This window comes from Eubalaena glacialis, chromosome 13 (assembly GCF_028564815.1).
Source record: "Eubalaena glacialis isolate mEubGla1 chromosome 13, mEubGla1.1.hap2.+ XY, whole genome shotgun sequence".
Lineage (NCBI taxonomy): Eukaryota > Metazoa > Chordata > Mammalia > Artiodactyla > Balaenidae > Eubalaena > Eubalaena glacialis.
The window spans coordinates 24233043-24257581 of record NC_083728.1 but is presented as its reverse complement, the minus strand read 5'-3'; the positions used below and the strand labels follow the sequence as shown (position 1 = coordinate 24257581).

The following is a 24539-nucleotide window of genomic DNA, read 5'->3' as shown; positions in this document are numbered from 1 at the left end:
CTCAAAGGCCCCATGCGCCACAGGGAGGACCCCAAGCCCCCAGAGCCCCTTCCCAGGGACAAATGCCCTTGACGCCCAAGGGTGACCAGAAGAGACCATAAAAGAAGCCCAGTTTCTCTCCCCCAGCAGACCCCCTCTTGGTCTCGCCTACTGCTCCCTTGCAGTGTATTCAATAAATCTCGCTTTCTACCCTCACTTTTTTTTTTTTTTAATAAATTTATTTATTTATTTTTGACTGCATTGGGTCTTTTGTTGCGGCGCACAGGCTTTCTCTAGTTGCGGTGAGCAGGGGCGACTCTTCGTTGCGGTGCACGGCCTTCTCATCACGGTGGCTTCTCTCATTGCAGAGCACTGGCTCTAGGCACGCGGGCTTCAGTAGTTGTGGCTTGTGGGCTCTAGAGCGCAGGCTCAGTAGTTGTGGCACACGGGCTTAGTTGCTCCGCGGCATGTGGGATCTTCCCGGACAAGGGCTTGAACCTGTATCCCCTGCATTGGCAGGCGGATTCTTAACCACTGCGCCACCAGGGAAGTCCTACGCTCACTTCTGACCCAGTAAATTCTTTTATCACCCGCGTAGCCAGCACCATCGCCGCACTCCACGGCAATAATGCCATCAGCAGCAACATGGATGGACCTAGAGATTATCATACTAAGCAAAGTAAGTCAGAAAGAGAAAGACAAATACCATATGATATTACTTATATGTGGAATCTAAAATATGACACAAATGAACATATCTACGAAACAGAAACAGACTTACAGACATAGAGAACAGACTTGTGGTTGCCAAGGGTGGGGGGGCGAGGACTGGGAGTTTGGGATTAGCAGATGCAAACTAGTATGTATAGGATGGATAAACAACAAGGTCCTACTGTATAGCACAGGGAACTATATTCAATATCCTGTGATAAACCATAATGGAAAAGAATATGAGAAAGAGTATATATATGTTTAACTGAGTAACTTTGCTGTACAGCAGAAATTAACACAACATTGTAAATCAACTATACTTCAATAAAATTTTTTAAAATATCTGTGTGATGTACTCTAAAATTTTTTCTCTCACCCTTTTTGTGCTGGTAACATCCCACCTGTGGTTTCAGACCCACAAATGGAAAAACTCTACTCTGGCTCCTTTGGCCTTCTCTCAATTTCTCAAACACAGCATGTTTTTTCATGCCTCAGGCCCTTTGCTCTTGCTGTTCCTTCTTATTCCTCACTCATCCCTAGCTCTTTCGATGGCTAGAAATCATGTTTTTGCTTAATTAACACCTGCTCAAAAAAACCTTCTTAGTACACCCAGCATGGTAGGTTTTCTCCATTACTTCCCCTTACCACTATTTCTGCCATAGCACTCATCACAATCTATAATAGCCTTTTTGTTTAATTCTTACTTTCTGTCTACTAGAATGAAAGCTCAATGAGGGTCCTTTTTGGTCCTGTTAACCAGTTTATCCCCAATATCCAGAATAATGTCAGGCACCTGAGAGGCATGCAAATAATTGTTGACTGAAGAGATAGGCAAGCAGACTCAGCTATGGAAATCAGCTGGAGTGGTAGTCTTACTACACGATTCCCAAGTACAGCTTGGAATTCTCCCTGAGCCTCTCATAAAGTCACAGAATAAATAGAGGAAGGTGATTTTATTTCTCTAATTTGCAAATTAACAATTTTTTAAAAAGAAACATAAATTAGTACAATAATAGGTAGAGTCATACACATATTTCTGGCTCCATTAGGTCAAAAGAAAAGAAGGACAAGAACACAAAGGAGACAAGCCTTCTAAGAAACTTGCTGTTCGGTCTATAGTCAATATGAAAAGGTAGCCTTTGGAGCCACAAAAAGGATGAAATCGTAGATGATTATGCTTGATTCTGAAGGAGTCAATCTCTCTGAGCAGCAGTAAGCAACAACTCAAATGTCCAAGTAGAGCATCAGGGTCCCTGAACAAAGAGCCTTCTTCTGGTTCCTCGGGCTCCCCCCACCAAGGGTATGGGCTCCCCACGCAGTAGCAATATCATTCATAGCAAATGTCCCTCCTGTTTCAGGATGAGAACATCCACTCACTGTAAGACCACAGAAGGACTCCTGGAGAGAAATGGGTAGTGGTCCCCACCAAAGGAGCTGAAGCTAGAGAAAGATAGTTTTCTCATGTTTCTGTCTTGGAAGCAGGCCAATGCTGAAGTCAACTGGGCTATACCAATTCTGGTTTGAACATGGAGCAGCCACTGGGGGTAACAAAATACCTGGCTGTGCATGGGTTGATGAGGCAGGAGAAGCCAGGCCAGCACAAAGTCAGAGGCCCACTCTTCTAGTGTTGGGTCCACTTGATGCTCTTGAGGTCAATGCCATCCTGCACCATCTCCCAGAGAGGGCTGCCAAAGAGAAGAGGTATTTGGATGAGTGAAGGCTTAGGAAGCAGCCAGCACTGGCTCCTGGGCTGTAAGCCTTGACTTGCCTCCATCTGCTCTTGTCTCTCCTCTACCTCCTTGCCCTGAAAGACCCCAACACAAGAGGTTATCAAGTCTTTCTCAGCTATATGTAAGTGCTTGTCAGCTCTAGCCTCTCCCCAGCTGCCAACATTAATAACTAGGTTCCCCAGGCTCAGCTCCAATGGGACCAAGCCAACAGCGTCAAGTGTGGTTATATTCATGAAGCTCTCATCCCAGTCATGAGAGGCTATGGACAGTTTCCCTGGGGGAATCAAGACCCTTGGAAGGTGTGTAAGCAGCGAGTTTCAGCCTCTCTACTAACCCCCACCCCCACCCCACCCACACAAATGGACTTTTCAGCACTTGTTTCTCGGTTTGTTTGGGGTTTTTTTTAAATTTATTTATTTGGCTGCGCTGGGTCTTAGTTGTGGCATGTGGGATCTTCATTGCTGCGTGCAGGATCTTTAGTTGTGGCACGCAGGACCCTAGTTCCCTGACCAGGGATCAAACCGGGGCCCCCTGTATTGGGAGAGTGGAGTCTCAACCACTGGACCACCAGGTAAGTCCCCTTGTTTCTTGGTTTTGCTCTAGTTCTCAGAGATAGAACTTAGCCCTAAATCACCTGAATATGTAGCACCCTTATCCAGTTCTCACCAGATTCATCTCCCCAGAGTTCACTATGCTTCCAACATCCCTGGCTCCAATTCAAAAGGATCTTTTGGATCTTAGACCTGGGCATCCCATCTCATACAGGAACTGCTGCTGAGATATCTCTGCTAAGCTCTGATCCCCTTCAGCTTGAATGCCTTAGATAATGTTCCCAGACCAGATATTACTTCAATGTGTTATGACCATGGGATTTTGGTTTGGATTTCTCCAGTTAACTTTCTTCTACCCAATTTCATTCTATTCTTGGTTTATCTCTCTCCATTACACTATGCATTCCCAGCATGCCTTTCTTTCTTTCTTTTTCTTTTTAATTTATTTTTGGCCGTGCCCCATGGCATGCAGGGATCTTAGTTCCCCGACTAGGGATCGAACCCATTCCCCCTGCAGTGGAAGCGCAGAGTCTTAACCACTGGACCGTCAGGGAAGTCCCCCAGCACACCTTTCTATTTGACATTTTCCAAGTCTCCTTAAAGTTAGCCATCTCCTTCCTGTCCCTTCTTTTTAGGGAAGATCAGTTAATATCATAGGCTCACAAAATAAAACTCTGGCTGAGGGTAATGAGACCAGGTTGAATTCAGTTTCTAAAGGATCAGAAGGAATAGGGTGAAAATGCTGAAACCACACGGATAGGAAGAATAAGTCTTTCCTGGCAGCATAGTCAGTAGAAATGCGCTCTGAGTGTGCCAGAGAGTACCAGAAAGCCAAGCCAAGGAAGAATCTAAGCAAGCTATAGATATTTAAGCAATACAATTAGACTCTGCAAAGGAAAATCCAGAGCGCAGAAAGGCCTGGGAGAGCTCACAAAGGGAAGCAGGTATATATATACCTGAACTTCCTCACGCTCACCAACTAGACCAAGAGAATCTTGAAAGTCAAATTGAGCCAAAACAGAGCTCTGAAAAAGTCCAGAGGCCTTGATGTTCCCATAAGGAAGCAGAGCTCTATGGCTACTAGGGGAACCCCTGGTAGCAGCTGGCTGGTAAAGCATCTCTTGACCTTTATAAGCATCTTTACAAAGAAAACTCTGAGTAATGGTTCTTTTCTTTTTTTTTTTAATAAATTTATTTATTTATTTTTAATTTTTTTGGCTGCATTGGGTCTGTTGCTGCGTGCGGGCTTTTTCTCTAGTTGCGCTGAGCGGGGGCTTGTCTTTGTTGCGGTGCATGGGCTTCTCATTGCGGTGGCTTCTCTTGTTGCGGAGCATGGGCTCTAGAGCGCAGGCTCAGAAGTTGTGGCGCACGGGCTTAGCTGCTCCGCGGCATGTGGAATCTTCCCGGACCAGGGCTTGAACCCGTGTCTCCTGCATTGGCAGGCGGATTCTTAACCACTGTGCCACCAGGGAAGTCCTTAGTAATGGTTCTTAACCTTTTGAGTATCTTATGAAAACTACAGACTGTCTTCCAAAGAAAATGCACAACTGTAAAACACTTAGCATACAATTTCAGGGCTATCATGTATCTCCTGAAGTCCAGCCATAGAACCCAAATTAAGTTCCCTATCTTAAAAAAAAAGAATCCCTATCTTAAAGAGAGTTTTCCTAAACTTAGTCTACAAATCACGAATTTTGTATTGATATTGCTGCAATGACAACTATTAATACTATCAATAAAATAATGGGGGGGCTTCCCTGGTGGCGCAGTGGTTAAGAATCCGCCTGCCAATGCAGGGGACACGGGTTCGAGCCCTGGTCCGGGAAGATCCCACATGCCACGGAGCAACTAAGCCTGTGCACCACAACTACTGAGCCTGCGCTCTAGAGCCCGCGAGCCACAACTACTGAAGCCTGAGCGCCTAGAGCCTGTGCTCTGCAACAAGAGAAGCCACCGCAGTGAGAAGCCCGCGCACCACAACAGAGCCCCACTTGCCACAACTAGAGAAAGCCCGCATGCAGCAACGAAGACCCAACACAAACAAAAATAAAAATAAATTTTAAAAATTTTAAATAAATAAACAAAATAAAATAACGGGGAATTCCCTGACGGTCCAGTGGTTAAGACTCTGCACTTCCACTGCAGGGGGCACGGGTTCAATCCCTGGTCAGGGAACTAAGATCCTACAAGCCATGTAGCCAAATAAATAAAATTTAATTAAATAATGAAAAAAATCTGAATTTATTCAGTTCTTTAGTTTTTTTTTTTTGGCCGCGTGGGGTCTTCTTTGCTGCGTGTGGGCTTTCTCTAGCAGCGACGAGCAGGGGCTACTCTTCGTTGCGGTGCACGGGCTTCTCACTGCGGTGGCTTCTCTTGTTGCGGAGCACAGGCTCTAGGTGCACGGGCTTCAGTAGTTGTTGCTTGCGGGCTCTAGAGCGCAGGCTCAGTAGTTGTGGCACTCGGGCTTAGTTGCTCCGCGGCATGTGGGATCTTCCCGGACCAGGGCTCGAACCCGTGTCCCCTGCATTGGCAGGCGGATTCTTAACCACTGCGCCACCAGGGAAGTCCAGTTCTTTAGTTTTTAAAGACACCTTTTCATACTCTGAAAACAAGTAGCCAAGAGGATCCACTTTCCTGCTTTGTGGTATCTCTAAATCCTAAAATTCAAGGATTCTCAACCTTTGGTTTCTGGCAGTGTGAATACACAGCCTAAGGATAAGAGAGGAGCCAGCACAGCAATTTCTTCCAAAGGGTCTCTGGTACAATGGTGCATACCTCATTTCTCGAAGACGCTTCACATGATAAATGCACTTCTCCACTGTGTAGTCCACTTCCTCCTCTGTAGTGAAACGACCGATGCCAAACCTGAAAAAGACACAGAGAGGAGCTCTGCATCAGACCTGTGGCACCAGGGTAAATTCATTCAGCAAATACTCAATGAGGATCTACTCCACAAAAGACATGGAGAGAACATGGGCCTTCCCCTAGAAGGCAGAGTTTCTCCGAACATGGTCTGTGCGCCACCTGAGAATCACTCTAGAAGGAAGTTTCCTACTCCTCCTCCAAACCTAATGCATCAGAATCTCTAGTGTGGCACTCAGACCTCTTCATCTTTCACAAACTTCCCAGGTGACAGTTGATGAGGTCTGCGAACCACTGCTCGAGAAACTTTCATGAAGAATGAAGAAGGGATAAGTTAAACTAAATTGAGGAAGACTCTAACAGGAGAAGAATAATACAAAAGAGGATGCCTTTCATAAATGCTGCAGCTCAAATGACTGACCTGATAGAAGAGTGAGCTAAATCCTCATCAGTGCCAATTGCTCGAAGGACGTAAGAGGGCTCCAGGGATGCAGAGGTGCAGGCACTGAGGAGAAAGACACAGAGCCTTGCTCAGTTCAGCATTAAATCTGTTTTTGGCCACAAACTTCCAGTCTTGCTCCCACCCCCAGACCCCTGAAGTCATACCATGGAGACAAAAGAGACATTCTAATCTGACAGAGTGAAAGGGCTAGATGCTGCTAGCTGCTCTGGCCCCTGTGGAGGATAACCTCCTTGAGAAGGACACTGCCAAAGCATGATACCACGTGAGCTAGGTGTGACACCAAGAGGCAGCAGAGCACCAGGTGCCCACTCCCCTACAACCGAATGCATTATCTGTACAGGCCTGGACAGCAGCTAAACCCTTGGTGGCCTCTGAAGCATCCTTGAATTCTGGAGGCCTGTAACAGAACTACCAGAATAACACTAGAACAGATACATGCATCTCCTGGGACCACAAAAGGCACAAAACTCTACCACAGGAGGCCCTCCTAGGGTGGCAAACGTTAGCCTGCGCCCAGCCAGCTAAAAATAGGTGCTTACAAAAATGACTTTTACCCTCAACTAAGAGCTCTTGTGCCTGTCGTCTCCACAATGGGAAGCTTATTAACCTAACACTTAAAGCCACACTAACTGATCCTGCCACAGTCCCTGTCTATCCAATCCAACTCACCTCCCCGAGGATAAGGCAACATCCTTGAGTGCCATGAGCAGACTCTCCCCTTCCACATATGCAAAGGAGAGGTTGATACAGCCTGGAAGAGTGAATTACTATGAGAGAAGGCTCAGAGTCTCCAGCTCTTCCAGATGGGGACAGAATGGGCACGTCTGTACCTGGGTAATGGTGCTCAGGGTCCCCATTCATCACCACGTCTGGAAGGCTCTTCATTATCTTCCGTGTCAGTCGTTCTGCTAACTTGGAGATCCGCCTGTGGTCATACTGAGGAGCAGGCAAGGAAGGACTAAGCATAGTGACCATTAACAGCTCAGAAACACACAGGACGAGGAGCCCTGCCCGGTGCCCAGAAGTGACTGTGCATCTGACCCACCTATTGCCCTGTGTTGCTCATGGAGACCACTGTATCCCCAGCACTGAGCACAGAGCTGCTCAATAACTGGACAGATGGTTTCAATAACCCAGAATAAATGAGCTGATAACTACTGAAGGGCCTGGATTTTGGAGCCCATAACACCTCCCTCAATAAGATGCCAGCAGCACTGGGACAAAGATGGTTTTCTTAAACCTCCTCTTCTGGCAAAGATCTGACCCAGTCATGCCAAGAAGCCTCAACACAGGAGACCCAGCACAGGGGAAGAATTTGTGGGAGGGAACTGCTCTCCCCATACCTCCATCTCTTGCTGTGCCACCTCACACGCAGCCCCCAGCCCCACCACCAAGGGTGTGGGGACGGTCCCAGACCGCATACCCCGCTCCTGCCCCCCTCCACTCTGCAGGGCCTCCACACGCACACGGGGCCGGCGGCGAATGTAGATGGCACCAACCCCTGGGAAACAAAGTTTGTTACAAAAAAAAGAGAAAAAGGAAAATGCAGATGAAACAAAATATCACTTTTCAAAGGGGTCAAAATATTCTTTCAACTTTTCTGTAAGCTTGACATTTTTCAAAAAAAAAAAGATTGGGGGAAAAGAAGAAACAGCAGCAAAAGCATAATATTTATCAAAATTATTTTATACCAGAGGCAGTGATAGCCAAAATGGTTTAAAGTAGCTCCCTATGCATGTATAAAATGACATCATGCAATGCAGCATTATTCATAATAGCAAAAAATTGGAAACAACTTAGATGTCCACAATCAGGAAAATGGGCAAATAAATTATGGTACATCCATGCCTGAAATTCAAAGGAGATGTATAAAAGAATGAGGAAGCTCCTTCTGTACTACCACTATAAAATCTCCAAGATACACTGTTAGAACACTGGTGAAATGTGAATGTCTGTACTTTAGTTAAAAAAAAAAAAAGATGCATTGCTAGGTGAAGATGCAATGAGTGTAGTATGCTACTGTTTGAGTAAAAAAGGGGAAGGAGGGGAAGTATATATGTGATTATAAATGTATTTATTTATTTATTTTTGGCCACGTTGGGTCTTGGTTGCCGCGCATGGGCTTTCTCTAGTTGCGGTGAGCGGGGCCTACTCTTCATTGTGGTGCGCGGGCTTCTCATTGCGGTGGCTTCTCTTGTTGCGGAGCACAGGCTCTAGGCGGCACAGGCTTCAGTAGTTGTGGCATGCGGGCTCAGCAGTTGTGGTTCGTGGGCTCTAGAGCGCAGGCTCAGTAGTTGCAGTGCACGGGCTTAGTTGCTCCGCGGCATGTGGGATCTTCCCAGACCAGGGCTCGAACCCTTGTCCCCTGCACTGGCAGGCAGATTCCTAAACACTGTGCCACCAGGGAAGTCCCATATATGTGATTATAAATGCATAAAATAGTTCTAGAAAAATACTCAAGAAACTGTCTCCCTAGGGGGAACTTCATGGCTTAGAGACAGAGGTGAGAGACTTTCCACAGTGTACTTTTTTGCAGCTTTTGAATTTTGAACCATATTACCTTGTCTAAATAGAATAAAAATTTTTAATTTTTTAAAAAATTAAAACCTTGAGGGAAAAAAAGGGGAGAAGTCAGGATGGAAGTAAAAATTAGCATAATCTCCTAGGGTCTATCAAAACTTAAAAATGTATACAACTTGTGACTCAGCACATCTGTTTATAGGAATTTCATACCAAAATATGAGCATGAATGTACAAAGATATTCACTAAGTAGCCAAGGGTTTTGAATAGAGTGAGCACTTGCTGAAGGTCACCTTCTCCCTCACAGAACAACTACTGACTACTGAGGCAGAGACTACAGATACCATAGCAAGTGAGGCAATGGTTCCCAAATTTATTATGAAAGACCCTAGTTTTAAAATAATTTATGTGCCAAACTGCATTTATTAAGAAATATTTCAGGGCTTCCCTGGTGGCACAGCGGTTAAGAATCCGCCTGCCAAGGCAGGGGACACGGGTTCGAGCCCTGGTCCGGGAAGATCCCACATGCCACGGACCAACTAAGCCCCTGCGCCACAACTACTGAAGCCTGCGCGCCTGGAGCCCGTGCTCCGCAACAAGAGAAGCCACCGCAATGAGAAACCCGTGCACTGCAACGAAGAGCAGCCCCCACTCGCCTCAACTAGAGAAAGCCCACGTGCAACAAGGAAGACCCAACGCAGCCAAAAATAAATAATAAATAAATAAATTTATTTTAAAAAAAAAGAAATATTTCATTTCCCCATTAAAATAAAATCAAATTCAAGTATCCTACACTGTCTGAATCTCTGCAGTTCCCAAGTTCAGAGAGTCAGTGCTCAGATACTATATCTGGATAGTGAAGGATACCATGTTATCTAAATTTATTTAGATCCTGAGTTCAAAAAGCAAGAGTTTGGATAGTGAGGGATACCTGTACACATTTAAGTGCTGATCAGAGCTTCTGCTCAACATGAGTTAATTTTATCAAAACAGATTTATCTACAAAAAAAGCCAATAAGCCAATTTTAGTTAAAGATAGAACACCTGTTGGGCTTACAAAAACACTCTTTACAACCTCTGGGAGCCTTTGGAAGAAGCCCCTCTTATATACTTCCAGGAGTTATCACACCTTTTTCCACAGGGTGTACATCCAGATGACACACCCCACAGACACAGCAAGCGTACTGACATAACCAACCACCACAGGCCCTCACCCAAGAGACAGAGGAGGAGTTGTTCATTTTGGATGGCTACCTCCATAAAATAGAGGACAATAGTCTCTTCCCAAAGTTTGGGGTGCAGAGGCAGAATTCCAGCTAGAAAACATTCCTAGGCCAATAGGACCATAGGAAACAGACAAGTATCCTTGAGAGATTAATAGGAGCAAAGACTACTAAAACTAGGAACAAACACCAAGAAACATAAAAGCCCATACAATCTTCCCCTAAGGCTAAAGCAAGACACGAGGGAATGAAGAACTCAAAGAATATTGATCTGCAAATCACAATGGGGTAGACAAGATAACTGGACTTATCCAGCTAATTTGATATGACAAAACCTTTGTTCCTCAACCAAATTAACATCTACATGAAAGTATTTTCTAAAGAGACCAGTGAAGAATGGTCTGCTATATAGTAACTCCTAGAATCTATTAATAAGCACATGTTCCTAGCTGTTGCTAAATGACACTTGCATTCTGCAGGGCACTCTGAATATACAATTTCCTCTGAAAGCAGTGATAGTCCCAAATGAGTCCCAGGAACACATGTCAAAGAGTTTGCCGGGAGGTCCAGAGAGGAGGAACTCTAGGAGGGGCTAGTACCTTTCGGACCATAGATTTTGTGACCACTGATGCTCATGAGATCAATTTTCATGTCGTTGACGTCGAGTGGGATTTTTCCAACAGCCTGGGCTGCATCAGTATGGAAATACACCTTTCTGGAACTGCAAATGTGCCCTGAGAAAACAACAAAGGGGAAGAACCAGAGCACAATGTTAGGAAGTAACCTAGCAGTGGTCCCACAATGTACCATGAGTACTAAGGCAAAATTATACATGGCATTGGCCACTAGCCACATAGTAAATCACTTCTCTCTCTTTCTCTCTTTCTGTCTCTGTCTCTCTCATTCTCAGCTCTAGTGTCCTTGACTAGAATAAACAAGAGCAAGTGCAAAACACCCAATCAAAACACTCCCGATATTCTGATTCATAAGACTCTTCCTACCTCATTAACACTGGCCTTTCAATATATCAGATTAACTTTTAGATCCTTTTGATTTAAAAGAAGCAAAGATTAACAGATCTATTTGCTAATGTACCTAAGAGGTTACAGGGTGAGCGTCTCTGGCTCTATGAGCATAGTGAAGAGATGTTCTAAAACAAAAAAGGTAAAAGAGGAAGAGAAAAAAGGTGGAGGTTTTTTGTTTTGTTTTCTGCACCAAGTGCAGTGAAATGAAAACAACATAAAGGGTACTACACCTGGATTCAAATACTAGCTATGCCATTTACAATATGTCCTTGAACAAGGAACTGAAGCTCTCTTTCTCTTAGTTTCCTTACCTCATTTTATAAAGTGTTACAGCTCCTAGTCCAGTCCTGCTCCTCAGATGGACCCCAGGGGTGGGCAAGTGTCAGGGTCCACCCATGATACTCACCTATTTCTGCAATGGGCTGCTTCACTCCAATCTCATTGTTCACAGTCATGACTGAGACCAGACTGGTATCCGGCTGGATGGCAGCCTCTAGTTCCTAAGAATATCAGGAGTAAGGAAACTACATAGTACCAACAAAGTCCTCCCTAACTCAGAATGTACGCAAGCTTAGTCTTGAAAAGGGGCCTTTCACTACACACCTACCGGAGTGGGTAAAATTAAAATAGTGACAACACAAAATGCTGGCGAGGATGCAAAGAAACTGGATCACTCATATACTACTGGTGGGAACCTAAAATGGTACAACCACACTGAAAAACAGTTTGGTAGTTTTTGTTTCTTATAAAACTAAACATGAAATTACCATATGACCCAGTAATTGCACTCTTGGGCATTACCTCAGGGAAATGTAAACTTAAATTCACACCAAAAAACCGATACATAAATGTTCATGGTAGCTTTATTCATAATAGCCAAAACCTAAAAACAACCCAGATGTCCTTCAACAGGTAAATGGTTAAAGAAACTGTGTACTTCCATTACATGGAATACTATTCATTAATAAAAAGGTACAGACTACTAAGACATGCAACAACTTAAATGACTCGCCAAAGACTTATGCTAAATTAAAAGAGCCAATCCCAAAAGGTTACATACTATATTATTCCATTTACATAACATTATTGAAAAGACAAAATTAAAGAAATGGAGATCAAATTAGTGGTTTTAAAAGAAGACCATGGGACTTCCCTGGTGGTCCAGTGGTAAAGAATCCACCTTACAATGCAGGCAGATCTGATCTGGGTTTGATCCCTGGTCAGGGAACTAAGATCCCACATGCCGCAGGGCAACTAAGCCCACGCGCCACAACTACTGAGCTCGCGCGCCCTGGAGCCTGCATGCCACAACTAGAGAAGAGAAAACCCGCAGGCCGCAACTAAAGAGAAGCCCGCGCACCACAATGAACAGCCTGCGCACCGCAACGAAAGATCCTGCATGCCTCAACAAAGATCCTGCGTGCCACAACTAAGGCCCGACGCAGCCAAAAATAAAATTAAATAAATAAAAAAATAATAAATAAATCTTAAATAAAAAAGACCATGAAGCATCATTGTGGTGATAGTTACATGAAACTACACATGTGATGAAACTGCATAGAGCTAAACACACACACAAGTGAGTACAAGTAAAACTGGGGAAATCAGAGCAAGATGGATAGATTCTATCAACATCAATATCCTGGTTGTAATATTATACTATACTTCCGTAAGATGTTATCATTAAGGGAAACTGATAGAGGGGATATGAGATCTCTCTGTATTACTTCTGACAACTGCATGAGAATCTATAATTATTTAAAAATTAAAAGTTTAATTAAAAAAAGAGGGGGAGCCTTTCCTACATAAGACTGTCAGAGTAAAAAGCAGCAAAGAACAAAGTAAGTAGTAAAAAACAAGGCTACTATTTTCAACACTGAGGTAGGGACCACATTTGACTAAAATATTTATCTTAAAGAAACTAGTAATCAACCTCCCAACATCTATTATGCTTTCCCTGACACTGGTCTAATGTAGGTTCTCAATGTTATGTTTCTCTCAGCTTCTTGTTTACTTCCTTTATTGCATATATCCCAATTCATAATTATTTCATTTATGTGTTTGTTTACATGTTAACTGTCCCCTTCACTAGAATATAAGCTCCTTGAAGGCAGGGACTAACATTCTACTTAATGGTGAAAGCTTTCATCTAAGATCAGGAAGAAAACAAGGGTATCTGCTCTCACCACTTTTATTCAACTTTGTACTAGAAGTTCTTGCCTGGGCAACTGGGCAAGAAAAAGAAATAAAAGCCCTCCAAGTTGCAAAGAAAATAGTAAAATTATCTCTATTTGCACATCACAGGGATCTGTCCACAAATTATATATTAGGATTTGTCTAGGGATGCTGATATCCAAAATTTGGTGGAGAAGATACCTGGACCCAAAATTGACATATAAAGATATGGGCCAAAAGGGAAATAATCTTCACAAAAACTACACCTACTCTTTTGAAGGATGAGAAACATCAGTGCAGGGAGAAGGAGGCCAGAGCTTTCCCGTGGTGGCTCTCACACAGACCAGGAAGCACCAACAAAGCTGAGAAACAAATCTTCCACAGAAAAGGAGGATGGTACACACTCAAGAGGACCATACTCTGAGTCACACTGCAAGGCCTATTTCTCTAAACCCCTCCCTCACCATTAGATCTAGTCCTTCAAGCTCCAGCTGAGGCTGAAGAGATAGATTTATAGGCTGAAGCCAGGCTCCTCCTATTTTGTCTCTCTTACCTTCAGGTCGATGATCCCACTCTTCTTCACTGGGAGGTAGGTGACCTGAAAGCCCTCAGCTTCCAGTGAACGGCAGGAGTCCAAGACACATTTGTGTTCTGTCTGCGTGGTGATCAAGTGCTTTTTCCGTGATCTGTAGAATCTGGCCACCCCCTAGAAATTGGTAGTGGTGAAAGGAAGAAGAATATACTCAGAGAGACAGCAATGACTTCCATCCTAGTTGTAAGGAGTAAGTGGACAGAGGCAGTATGCTCCAATATCAATTCTCTGACACCAACTGCATGTCCTATAATTCAATTTCATTCTGACACTAACTATCCCAAATTAGCGCAAATCCCACAGGTTAAGGGCCTCAGTCCCACAAGACTGCCTCCACTTCAGATGCCAGCCGTAAGGTCTAGGTGTCACAAGTCACCCACCCATACTCCCCCAGCTGGCTACAAATACAGGGCTTCCCACAGTCCCCTAAGGTTCAATAATTCTCTATGATTCACAGAACTCAATGAAAACACTATATTACTATCATAGCTTTATCACAAAGGATACAACCCAGGAACAGCCAAATGGAAGAGATGCACAGGGTGAGTTCTGGGCCAGGGAGGGGCACAGAGTTTCCATGCCCTCTCCCCGTGAATCTAAGAATGCCACCTTCCAGTACATCCATGAGTTTGCCAACCTGGAAGCTCCTCTGAGTTTTGTTTTCCAGAGTTTTTATGGGGGTTTCATAACACAGGCACAACTGATTAAATCACCGGTCATATGACTGGACTCAATCACCAGCCCCCCCCTCTTCCCCAGATGAAAGTTACAACTCTCTAATCCCATTCTTGGTCCTTCTGGAGTGGCCAGCATGTCCCTTGAAACTATCTAAGGGCCCACCATGAATCACTTCATCACCAGAAAGTCAGGTATGGTACAAAGGGGCTTGTTATGAATAACAAAACACATTCCTAGCATTCAGGAAACTGCAAGGTTTTAGAAGCCCTGTGCCAGGAACACAGGACAAAGACCAAATATATTTTTTATTGTACCATAGGTGGAAAATGGGGAACATTGCTATCCTTGCATCCCAGGAAAAGTCTGTCTCTTTTATTTCTATTTAAATACAAAACATGCAAATATGGTGATACCCAAAGCTGGCAGTGCAGAAGTGAAATCCATAGACGCATTCCTCGCTGATGGCATTATTTACACTATAATCTCTTCAGAAATCATTTATAAAGATGTCTTAAAAGCTGAATTCACACTCTTTACTGTGATTCCTCTTTTGGGAATTTACCTTAGGGCAGCGGTCCCCAACCTTTTTGGCACCAGGGACCGGTTTCACGGAAGACAGTTCTTCCATGGATGGGGGGGGCGGGGTTCAGGCAGTAATGCGAGCGATGGGGAGCGGCAAATGAAGCTTCACTCGCTCGCCCGGCTGCCGCTCACCTCCTGCTGTGCGGCCTGGTTCATAGACCAGTAGCGGTCCATGGCCCGGGGGTTGGGGACCCCTGCCTTAGGGAAATATTTCAAAGGATAGATGAAGCTTTAGAGACAAAATATGCTTTAGTTATATTTACAATCCTTAAAAAAATAGAAAGATTAAACACATCCAACAACAGAGAAATGAACAGTAAACTGCAGTAACACAACTCCATGAAAAAGAATATAGTTATATTAAAACCTATGGAGTTTGAAATGGAAAAACATAGGATATGTTATTAATGGTTACAGAAGAATAAATGTGGCATGCTACAATATGTGAAAATATTAAAAGCAAATTCATATGTATGTATAATTTGTTTTCTAGAACAATACTAAACAGACTTGAGGTCAGAATAGGGGAGGAAGAAGTGGAAGACCTACACTTTATTTTAAACCTTTCCATAGGGTTAAAAAAAAAATCTCACCACATATGCATGAATTCCTTTAAAAAAATTAAAATAAAAAAAATGTGCAACCCAGTCCCTCCCAGAGCTTATAAGAATACTACTTTAAAAGCAGAATATGCAGTGGAGAAAAGACAGCCTCTTCAACAAGTGGTGCTGGGAAAATTGGACAGGTACATGTAAAAGTATGAAATTAGAACACTCCCTGACACCATACACAAAAATAAACTCAAAATGGATTAAAGACCTAAGTGTAAGGCCAGACACTATCAAACTCTTAGAGGAAAACATAGGCAGAACACTGTATGACATAAGTCACAGCAAGATCCTTTTTGACCCAGGTCCTAGAGAAATGGAAATAAAAACACAAATAAACAAATGGGACCTAATGAAACTTAAAAGCTTTTGCACAGCAAAGGAAACCATAAACAAGACCAAAAGACGACCCTCAGAATGGGAGAAAATATTTGCAAATGAAGCAACGGACAAAGGATTAATCTCCAAGATTTACAAGCAGCTCATGCAGCTCAATAACAAGAAAGCAAACAACCCAATCCAAAAATGGGCAGAAGACCTAAATAGACATTTCTCCAAAGAAGAGATACAGATTGCCAACAGACACATGAAAGAATGCTCAACATCATTAATCATTAGAGAAATGCAAATCAAAACTACAATGAGGTATCATCTCACACCGGTCAGAATGGCCATCATCAAAAAATCTAGAAACAATAAATGCTGGAGAGGGTGTGGAGAAAAGGGAACACTCTTGCACTGTTGGTGGGAATGTAAATTGATACAGCCACTATGGAGAACAGTATGGCGGTTCCTTAAAAAACTAAGGATAGAACTACCATATGACCCAGCAATCCCACTGCTGGGCATATACCCTGAGAAAACCATAATTCAGAAAGAGTCATGTACCAAAATGTTCATTGCAGCTCTGTTTGCAATGGCCAGGACATGGAGGCAACCTAGGTGTCCATCATCGGATGAATGGATAAAGAAGATGTGGCATATATATACAATGGAATATTACTCAGCCATAAAAAGAAATGAAATGGAGGTGTTTGTAATGAGGTGGATGGAGTTGGAGTCTGTCATGCAGAGTGAAGTAAGTCAGAAAGAGAAGAGCAAGTACAGTATGCTAACACATATATATGGAATCTAAGGGAAAAAAAAGAAAAAAAAAAAAAAAAAAGAGGTCATGAGGAACCTGGTGGCAAGATGGGAATAAAGACACAGACCTGCTGGAGAGTGGACTTGAGGATATGGGGAGGGGGAGGGGTGAGATGCGACAGGGTGAGAGAGTGTCATGGACGTGTATACACTACCAAATGTAAAATAGATAACTGGTGGGAGGCGGCCGCGTGGCACAGGGGGATCAGCTCGGTGCTTTGTGACCACCTGGAGGGGTGGGATAGGGAGGGTGGGAGGGAGGGAGATGCAAGAGGGAAGAGATATGGCAACATATGTATATGTGTAACTGATTCACTTTGTTGTAAGGCAGAGGCTGGCACACCATTGTAAAGCAATTATACTTCAATAAAGATGTTTAAAAAAAAAAAAAAAAAAAGCAGAATATGAAACTAATTAGGCCAAAATTATAACTACATAAAAACTGTATGTTCTTGAGGACAAGGAACATAAAAATGAAAACATTAGAAGTTCCCTCCCCACCTCCTATCTCACCCAAAGTGTTGAATCCTCTAATAGCAGACAGATATTTACTCTACCCGTCCAGGAGACTAGGGGAAAGCTGTCGCAACTACTCTAGCAATCGTTGGCCTCTAGGTTTGGGAATCTGTGGAAACCTTAAAAGCAAACATTTTCAAAGTTCTGAAAATGCTCCCCGTTCCAGAAACCATTCTCATCTTTGGAGAGACCACACCCCTGGCTCTGTGGCCTCTGCAGTCCCAAGGAAGGATACCTTCCTTCTAAAGGGATCGGGCAGAGTACTGATGACTCTGGAACCTGGCCCAGGTCTAGGCCTCCTTCACTCAGTCCAAGGTCAGAAAAAGCAATACTAGCAACACTGGTGACAGACAGTGGTGAGAGGGGGTAGAGCCAGAGTTGAACCTACAGCAGCCCACAATTTACCAGAGCCTTGGTATTTACACAAGTGACCCTGGCAACCAGACCCAGTCAGACGTGATTATGTTCTGTGAAACACCGACATGACTACTGAGACTGGAATTTTACTTTTGATAGCACCGAAGATCTGTAGGTCCTAAGGATAGAGTGACTAATCTCAGAATGGGTGATCAAGTGAATGTCTGCAGAAGGCACCACAGCAACCAGTACAAAACGGGGACATCTAAAGAAAACAGGAGGAACTTGCTGCAAACAGATCTCATCAGAAAGAAAGGGAAGGCTGCGAGGAAGGCAGCCCTGAAATCACAGATATAAGTGTGAAGCTGGTAACAAGAAGCAGAGAAATATATCCAATTACAAGTGTATTCTGGACTTCACTGTGACTAGATCAAAAGGATGGGGAAAAGGGTTGAGTCACCATTATTTACTCTTTGAAGTAGCTGCCATCCAAAACACTACATGGTTGATGGTCCAACAGCCACCTCCTTTCCTATCCAACTACCTCACTGAACTCAGTTCAACAGGAGCAAAGACTTAAGATAGAGTAGACTGCAAAGGGCTGAAGGAAGCAACAAATCAGAAAGAGTATGTGTCTGTCTCTTCTTCACAATAGGGTGAAAGTGGGTGGCTGGGAAATATATATGAGCCTAAATGATGGCAGGACACCACCTCCCAGGTCAGGAAAGCCCAGATATGCCCTTTGGTTCCCTTCTCTTACCTTAATTGCTATGTTGTTGGATTCAGTAGCGCCACTAGTGAAGATAATCTCACGAGGATCAGCCCCAATCAGAGATGCTACTTGCTGCAAGCCAAGAAACAAAAATAAGTAGCATCAGTTCCCTAGGCAGGATTGCAGCTGCAGAGACAACTAAGACAAAGGTCTGGAGCAAGAAGAGCTCCACTGCATTCTATCAACTGCTCAAGAAGCAGCTCTGTACCCACTAGAATCAGACAAGGGGATATATTCAGCTACATCCCAGATCCCAGGCTCTTTTCCAGCCCAATACAAAATAATAACTTTGGTGTTTTTGAAAAAGCACTTATTGAGCTCTTAGTATGTATAGGCATCATGTTAATAAACACATCACCAGAATTGTCTGATTTAATCCACCCAATAACCCTAAGAAGTAGGAACTACTACAATCTCTATTTTCTTTTTCTTTCTTTCTTTCTTTTTTTGGCCATGTTGGGCGGCTTGCAGGATCTTAGTTCCCCAACCAGGGATCGAACCCAGGCCCTTCCCAATCTCCATTTTCAATGTGAGGAAACTGAGGCTTCGAGAAATCAGATAACTTGCCAAAGGTCATTTAGCTAGGAAATGTGGGAACTAATCAAATGCCTTCAGAGGGACTCCAAAGGCCTGTTCTTTGAATCTCTCCCTGAGAGAGCCCCAAGCCATTTCCACCTCCACCCACAGCTACAAAAAAAGAAATGCCTCCCACAGGCCACTGATCCTCTGACATCAGAACCTCCTAGAGTCCTCTGTACTAACCTGGCGAGCACGTTCCATGGCTGCCTCACTCTCCCAGCCATAAGCATGTGTCCGGGAATGTGGGTTCCCATAGTAGTTGACTAGGTAAGGGAGCATGGCATCAAGCACCCGAGGGTCCTGAGCATAACAGAATAGATCAGTCTCCTTGGGCCCATAGTTAACTCGGGCCCCACTCCATCCCCCGAGACCTGCCCAACCTGCCTCAGCACACTCCCAACCCTTCAGACCCTGTCTAGATTAGGCCTCAAACATTCTTCCATCCCCTCAGGTACTAACCAAATGTTAGCCTAATATACTCCCCTACCAACCCATCTTAAATCAGATTATTCTACCATCTGCTCAGATAATTTACAAATATTGCCCTGTCCTGAGAGCTGTGTCTGCAGGTGTTTCCACTCCTGCCAAGAAATGTGATCTATGAGAGCACAGGACATGACAGAGTCCACATGTTGATGAAAACGTGCATTAATATTCAAGTGTTTATCATGCGCCAGGTGCTGTTCTAAGGGCTGCTTTATGTCTTTTAACCTATTTAATTCTTGCCCAAATTCACGTAGTAAGTAGCAGTCCGGCTAATTCCAGAGCCTATGCTTTTAACTACTACCAGAGTGCCTGCACTGAGTGATGTGTCCAAGATCAATAGCTAGTAAGTAGTAAAGCCATTTCTAGAGGATTACAACTTAAGCCTCCTGACTCCTGGCTCATTGCTTTTCCCAACACACAGTTCTCAATGGCTCTTACTTCTACAGGGATTCAGCCATTTCTGTGCATTGCCACTTCTACAATATAATTCCTAAAAACAGCTTGGGGAAAGCTGCCCCTCGATCCTTACCAGAGGAGTTGTAGCTTGCACATCCATATACAGAGGTCGCAGCACTGATTCCGCCTCCGGAGCAGTGGCTGCATCTGAGGGAACAGCAGCCTGGGGAGCATGGTCTACAACTGACAAAAAATAGAACGGAGTGGCCACGTGAGAGGATGCAACTCTGCACACAGGGCATCCAAGACAGAAGCAGGTAAAAGCTGGATGGAGGTGAGATAAATTTAAGGGATACTGAGGTCGAATCTCAGTGGAAAAGGAAACAAAACATCAGAAAACTTGAGCCAACTGTAAAAAGAGGTAAGGGAGAGAGACAGGCTTCTTGGAGCGGGTTGCGGAGACAACATTCAAATTGCATCGTTGGGCGTGAGGAGACCTCTGAAAGGGCAAAGCCACTGAGAAGGAATGTGGAGACGGTATGTAAGATCTCCTTCAAAGGTTACTGGCTGGACGACTGGCATCTCTAAAATTTGGCCAGGAGAGGTCCGAAGGCCGAGTATCAAGGGCTCTGAGGGCCTGCGGGGAAGGATCTGAAGTGCGGCAGCGGGGCGCGCGGCGAAGTCAACCGTTCGGAGGCCCGGCATGAGAAAGTTTGAGGGATGCAGCCAAGAGGAAGGGTCAGAGGGTCTGGGTAGCGGGCGGAAGAGGGAGGCTCCTGAATATGCAGGTGCGTCCCCGCGCCCAGGGGAAAGATCCTCGCCTCCGGGGAGGTGGCAGCGAGCGGGCCCCGGAGCATACCGCGCAGGCGCAGCCCCCGTGTGGGTGCCTTCGCCCTCGGCCACGGAGCGGCGTGGGCGGCCGCGGCCACCAGCCTCCAAGAGGTTCTCAGCAGCATCATCTCGGTGGCAGCCCTGCGCCCGAAACGGATGCTGCCCCCTGCCACAGGCTCCCGGAAGTACTACTCCGCGCCCCGGAAGCGGTTCCTCTGGCCGCGAGTGCGCTCCGCCTCGCGTTCCGTGTGAGACGTAGAGCTGAGCGACCGAGGCCGCGAGCAAGGTAAGGTGGGGGCACCGCGGCGCGGGGACTCGAACGCTCAGAGGGTGATGGAGCCGGGCTACACCCTTCTTTTCCTTCCCGGATTTCCCCGAACCCCTGGGCCCGCTCCCTACCCCACCTCCTACGCCCCCTGCCCGACTCGGGCTGGCGATTAGGCCCGCACTCCGCAAACCTTCGAACCCCGCAGATGCCGGTGGCCGTGGGCCCCTATGGACAGTCACAGCCAAGCTGCTTCGACCGCGTGAAGATGGGCTTTGTGATGGGTTGCGCCGTGGGCATGGCAGCCGGGGCGCTCTTCGGCACCTTTTCCTGTCTCAGGTGAGGGGCGCGGGCCGTGATCTCTGGGCGGGACTACCGGACTTTCCCGCCCCACACCACTCGGCCTGCTGCTGGAATAGAGCCTACTTCTTTCCAATTCTCTCGCTGCCCTCTAACAAGCGAGACTGATTTCCTAACCACCTTAAGTCTGGGAGGACAGGTTGGAAGCCTAAATGGTTGAGAATATGAGCTCTGACTCAAACCGCTCTCTGGCCCCTTACTCATTTTGTAACCTTAGGCAAGTTGGAGCCTGGGTTTCAAGTGTAAAATGAGGTCAGTAACCTCCTCATCATATAGAGTTATAAGGCTCAAATCAGACCACACTTAGCACACAACCTGGCACATATTAAGTGCTCAATAAAAGGCTATTCTTACTGTCTTACACATTTATTTCCAATTGCGCATAGCGAAACAAACTTGATTAAATTTACTGGGAACAGGATGTAGAAATTAAGCAGATAAACTCTACACCCTGTCATTTTCACACGTAAAAGAGACTATTCCCATTTTTCCAGATGGTAAATTATCATTTACTGAGCACTTACTGTCAGTCACGGTGCTAAATGCTGTTATCACAACAGTGCCATGAATGCTGTGATCCTCATTTTACACTTGACACAGCCTGTAAATTGCCTTCTTAGTTCTTGAACCCAGGTCTGACACCCCTATCGTTTTAACACTAGGAAACCGTCTAAAAGACAGATGTTTTATTGGATCATAAACCAGCACAAAAAAATGGTTTCCCTGTCCACGTACTTTATACGGCTTCTGCTGCCTCCCACAAACAGAAGTCAGTTGATACATTCATCGGAATCCACCTAGAGACCCTAATGGACCCTTTTCCTTGGCATTACACAACCCATGTGGGAAGAGATAATGTCCTGCCAGATTTCAGCAGTGCCCATTATAAACACAAATTGGAAAAGGGCAGTTAATGTTCCTCCCTGTATTTTTGTTCCCAATTGGCCCCATCTTGGTTTCCTCCTCTCAGGATCGGAATGCGGGGTCGGGAGCTGATGGGCGGCATCGGGAAAACCATGATGCAGAGTGGCGGCACCTTTGGCACATTCATGGCCATTGGGATGGGCATCCGGTGCTAATCAGGGCAGTGGTTGCCCACAGCATCCACCCCCTCCCATCATTCCCAGCCCATGTACTATAATAAAACAAGTCTTGAGTATTCTGAGTTTCTGTTAGAAGCATTTTTTCTCTCAGCCTGTTACCCAGCTTGGTTAGAGATCTTTGGAGGTGAGCTAATGAGGTTTGCTGTCGTTTCACAAGACCTTTCTCTGTTAATCCAAAGTTGGAGGGACTTCCCTGATGGTCTAGTGGCTAAGACTAGGTGCTCCCAATGCAGGGGACCCGGGTTTGATCCCTCCTCAGGGAACTAGATCCCACATGGCACAACGAAGACCCAGCGCAGCCAAATAAGTACTTTTTAAAAAAAGTTTAGAATGATTCTGCATGCCTGGGACTTTTCATAGATTCTAGTAAATCCTTATTATTCAACACTTCAAGGTTGATGCTATTAGTTTTTCACCTTTAAAATGTTAAGTCTAGATTTTCCTCAAGGTCACAAGGTTAGCTATTATTGTTCACCCAAAAATTGTCCTTCAGATATGACTTGATCAGAAAAAGAACAAATTCAAACCAATTTTGTAGCCTCTCAGCTTCATGAATCCCAAATGATTTTCTAACCAGCTATCAGTGAAGATGTAAACTTTACCAACGGACCTCCCCCCATTCTATTAATTGGCTTAAGGTAGTTTCCCTCCCCTGTACAAGCAACATATTCCTTGATATTGCTCTAAACTGAGCTCCCCTCAAATATTTCTCAGGCTTCCCTGGTGGCGCAGTGGTTGAGAATCTGCCTGCCAATGCAGGGGACACGGGTTCGAGCCCTGGTCTGGGAAGATCCCACATGCCGCGGAGCAGCTGGGCCCGTGAGCCACAATTACTGAGCTTGCGCATCTGGAGCCTGTGCTCCGCAGCGAGAGACCACGATAGTGAGAGGCCCGCGCACCGCGATGAAAAGTGGCCCCCGCTTGCCACAACTAGACAAAGCCCTCGCACAGAAACGAAGACCCAACACAGCCATAAATAAATAAAAATTAACAAACAAAAAAAACCCCCTCAAAAAAAAATTTCTCAATCATTAACTAAGAAGATGATAATAAATGTTATAATAAACTACACTGGAATATTTGGGGGGCATAAAGACACTCAGATCTAACTGCAATCAAGGACACTCCCATAAGTTACAGCACCTAAAAAATTCAGAACCAAATTGTATGTTGTCTGATCCTAAAGGATCTCACTCAGAATAGCCATTTGAGCTATTTTCCATTTGACTAAACTTTTTAACAAATTTGCTTTGAACATCATTTACAACCCAAATTTCTTTTATCTATCTTTGGCTGTGTTGGGTCTTCGTTGCTGTGCACGGGCTTTCTCTAGTTGCGGTGAGCAAGGGCTACTCTTCCTTGTAGTGTGCGGGCTTCTCATTGTCGTGGCTTCTCTGGTGGAGCACGGGCTCTAGGGGCACAGGCTTCAGTAGTTGTGGCACGTGGGCTCAGTAGTTGTGGCACACGGGCTTAGCTGCTCTGCAGCATGTGGGATCTTCCCGGACCAGGGCTCAAACCTGTGTCCCCTGCATTGGCAGGCGGATTCTTAACCACTGCGCCACCAGGGAAGCCCTACAACCCAAATTTCATTCTTTGGTGGTGGGCAAATTTTTGCCACCCCTTAACAGATGAGATTAAATAAACACCTGAAGGCACCTTTGCTAGCCCAGTTCCCTAGAAAGGAACGACAGAACAAACCTGATAGTACTTGATCCAAGAAGAAATTTTTAATTACTAGGAGATAATTTGGAAAGAAAAAAGTTGGCATTATGTACGTCTCTGCCACCCAGTAACACTGCTGCCTGTTCAAAAATAAAGTTAACTTGAATCTTGAAATTTTTCTTCAGGTTAAATAACTGAAGCAAGTAAGGGAATTACAAACATCCCTCAAAAGGGTTGGTAGAAAACTGTGACGCCTCCAAATTCAAACTGAGTTATCTTGATATCTGAATAAACCTGTAACACTTATGATTCAGCCCATACAAATCAATACAGTAGTAAAAGAAATTCAGGCAGGTGAGGAAATCAGTA

General features: G+C 44.8%; 2 protein-coding genes across 2 annotated transcripts; one reads left to right on the top strand and one right to left on the bottom strand.

The window, feature by feature from the left end:
- Positions 1-1643: 1643 nt before the first annotated feature.
- On the bottom strand, positions 1644-20964 carry NFS1 (NFS1 cysteine desulfurase). Its single transcript, XM_061208868.1, has 13 exons — positions 20809-20964; positions 20083-20192; positions 19251-19367; positions 18477-18560; positions 13794-13946; positions 11472-11565; positions 10640-10774; positions 7640-7797; positions 7127-7232; positions 6966-7047; positions 6255-6338; positions 5747-5836; positions 1644-2375 (listed from the first exon to the last, which is right to left on the bottom strand). Exons 1-13 carry the CDS (start codon positions 20906-20908, stop codon positions 2312-2314), a joined length of 1377 nt encoding a protein of 458 aa, XP_061064851.1. The 5' UTR covers positions 20909-20964; the 3' UTR covers positions 1644-2311.
- ROMO1 (reactive oxygen species modulator 1) lies at positions 20962-22570 on the top strand. Its single transcript, XM_061208869.1, has 3 exons — positions 20962-21066; positions 21254-21384; positions 22376-22570. The coding sequence occupies exons 2-3, from the start codon at positions 21254-21256 to the stop codon at positions 22482-22484; spliced, it is 240 nt and encodes a 79-aa protein (XP_061064852.1). The 5' UTR covers positions 20962-21066; the 3' UTR covers positions 22485-22570.
- The last annotated feature ends 1969 nt before the right edge of the window (positions 22571-24539 follow it).

Coding starts and splice junctions, on each gene's coding strand:
- NFS1 (XM_061208868.1), bottom strand. CDS start 20,908: ATGATGCTGCTGAGAACCTCTTGGAGGCTGGTGGCCGCGGCCGCCCAC. Junction 13,947..18,476: donor CCAACAACATAGCAATTAAG/GTAAGAGAAGGG, acceptor ACCAATTTCTAG/GGGGTGGCCAGATTCTACAG. Junction 2,376..5,746: donor AAGCGTCTTCGAGAAATGAG/GTATGCACCATT, acceptor TCTCTTTGGCAG/CCCTCTCTGGGAGATGGTGC.
- ROMO1 (XM_061208869.1), top strand. CDS start 21,254: ATGCCGGTGGCCGTGGGCCCCTATGGACAGTCACAGCCAAGCTGCTTC. Junction 21,385..22,375: donor GGCACCTTTTCCTGTCTCAG/GTGAGGGGCGCG, acceptor TCCTCCTCTCAG/GATCGGAATGCGGGGTCGGG.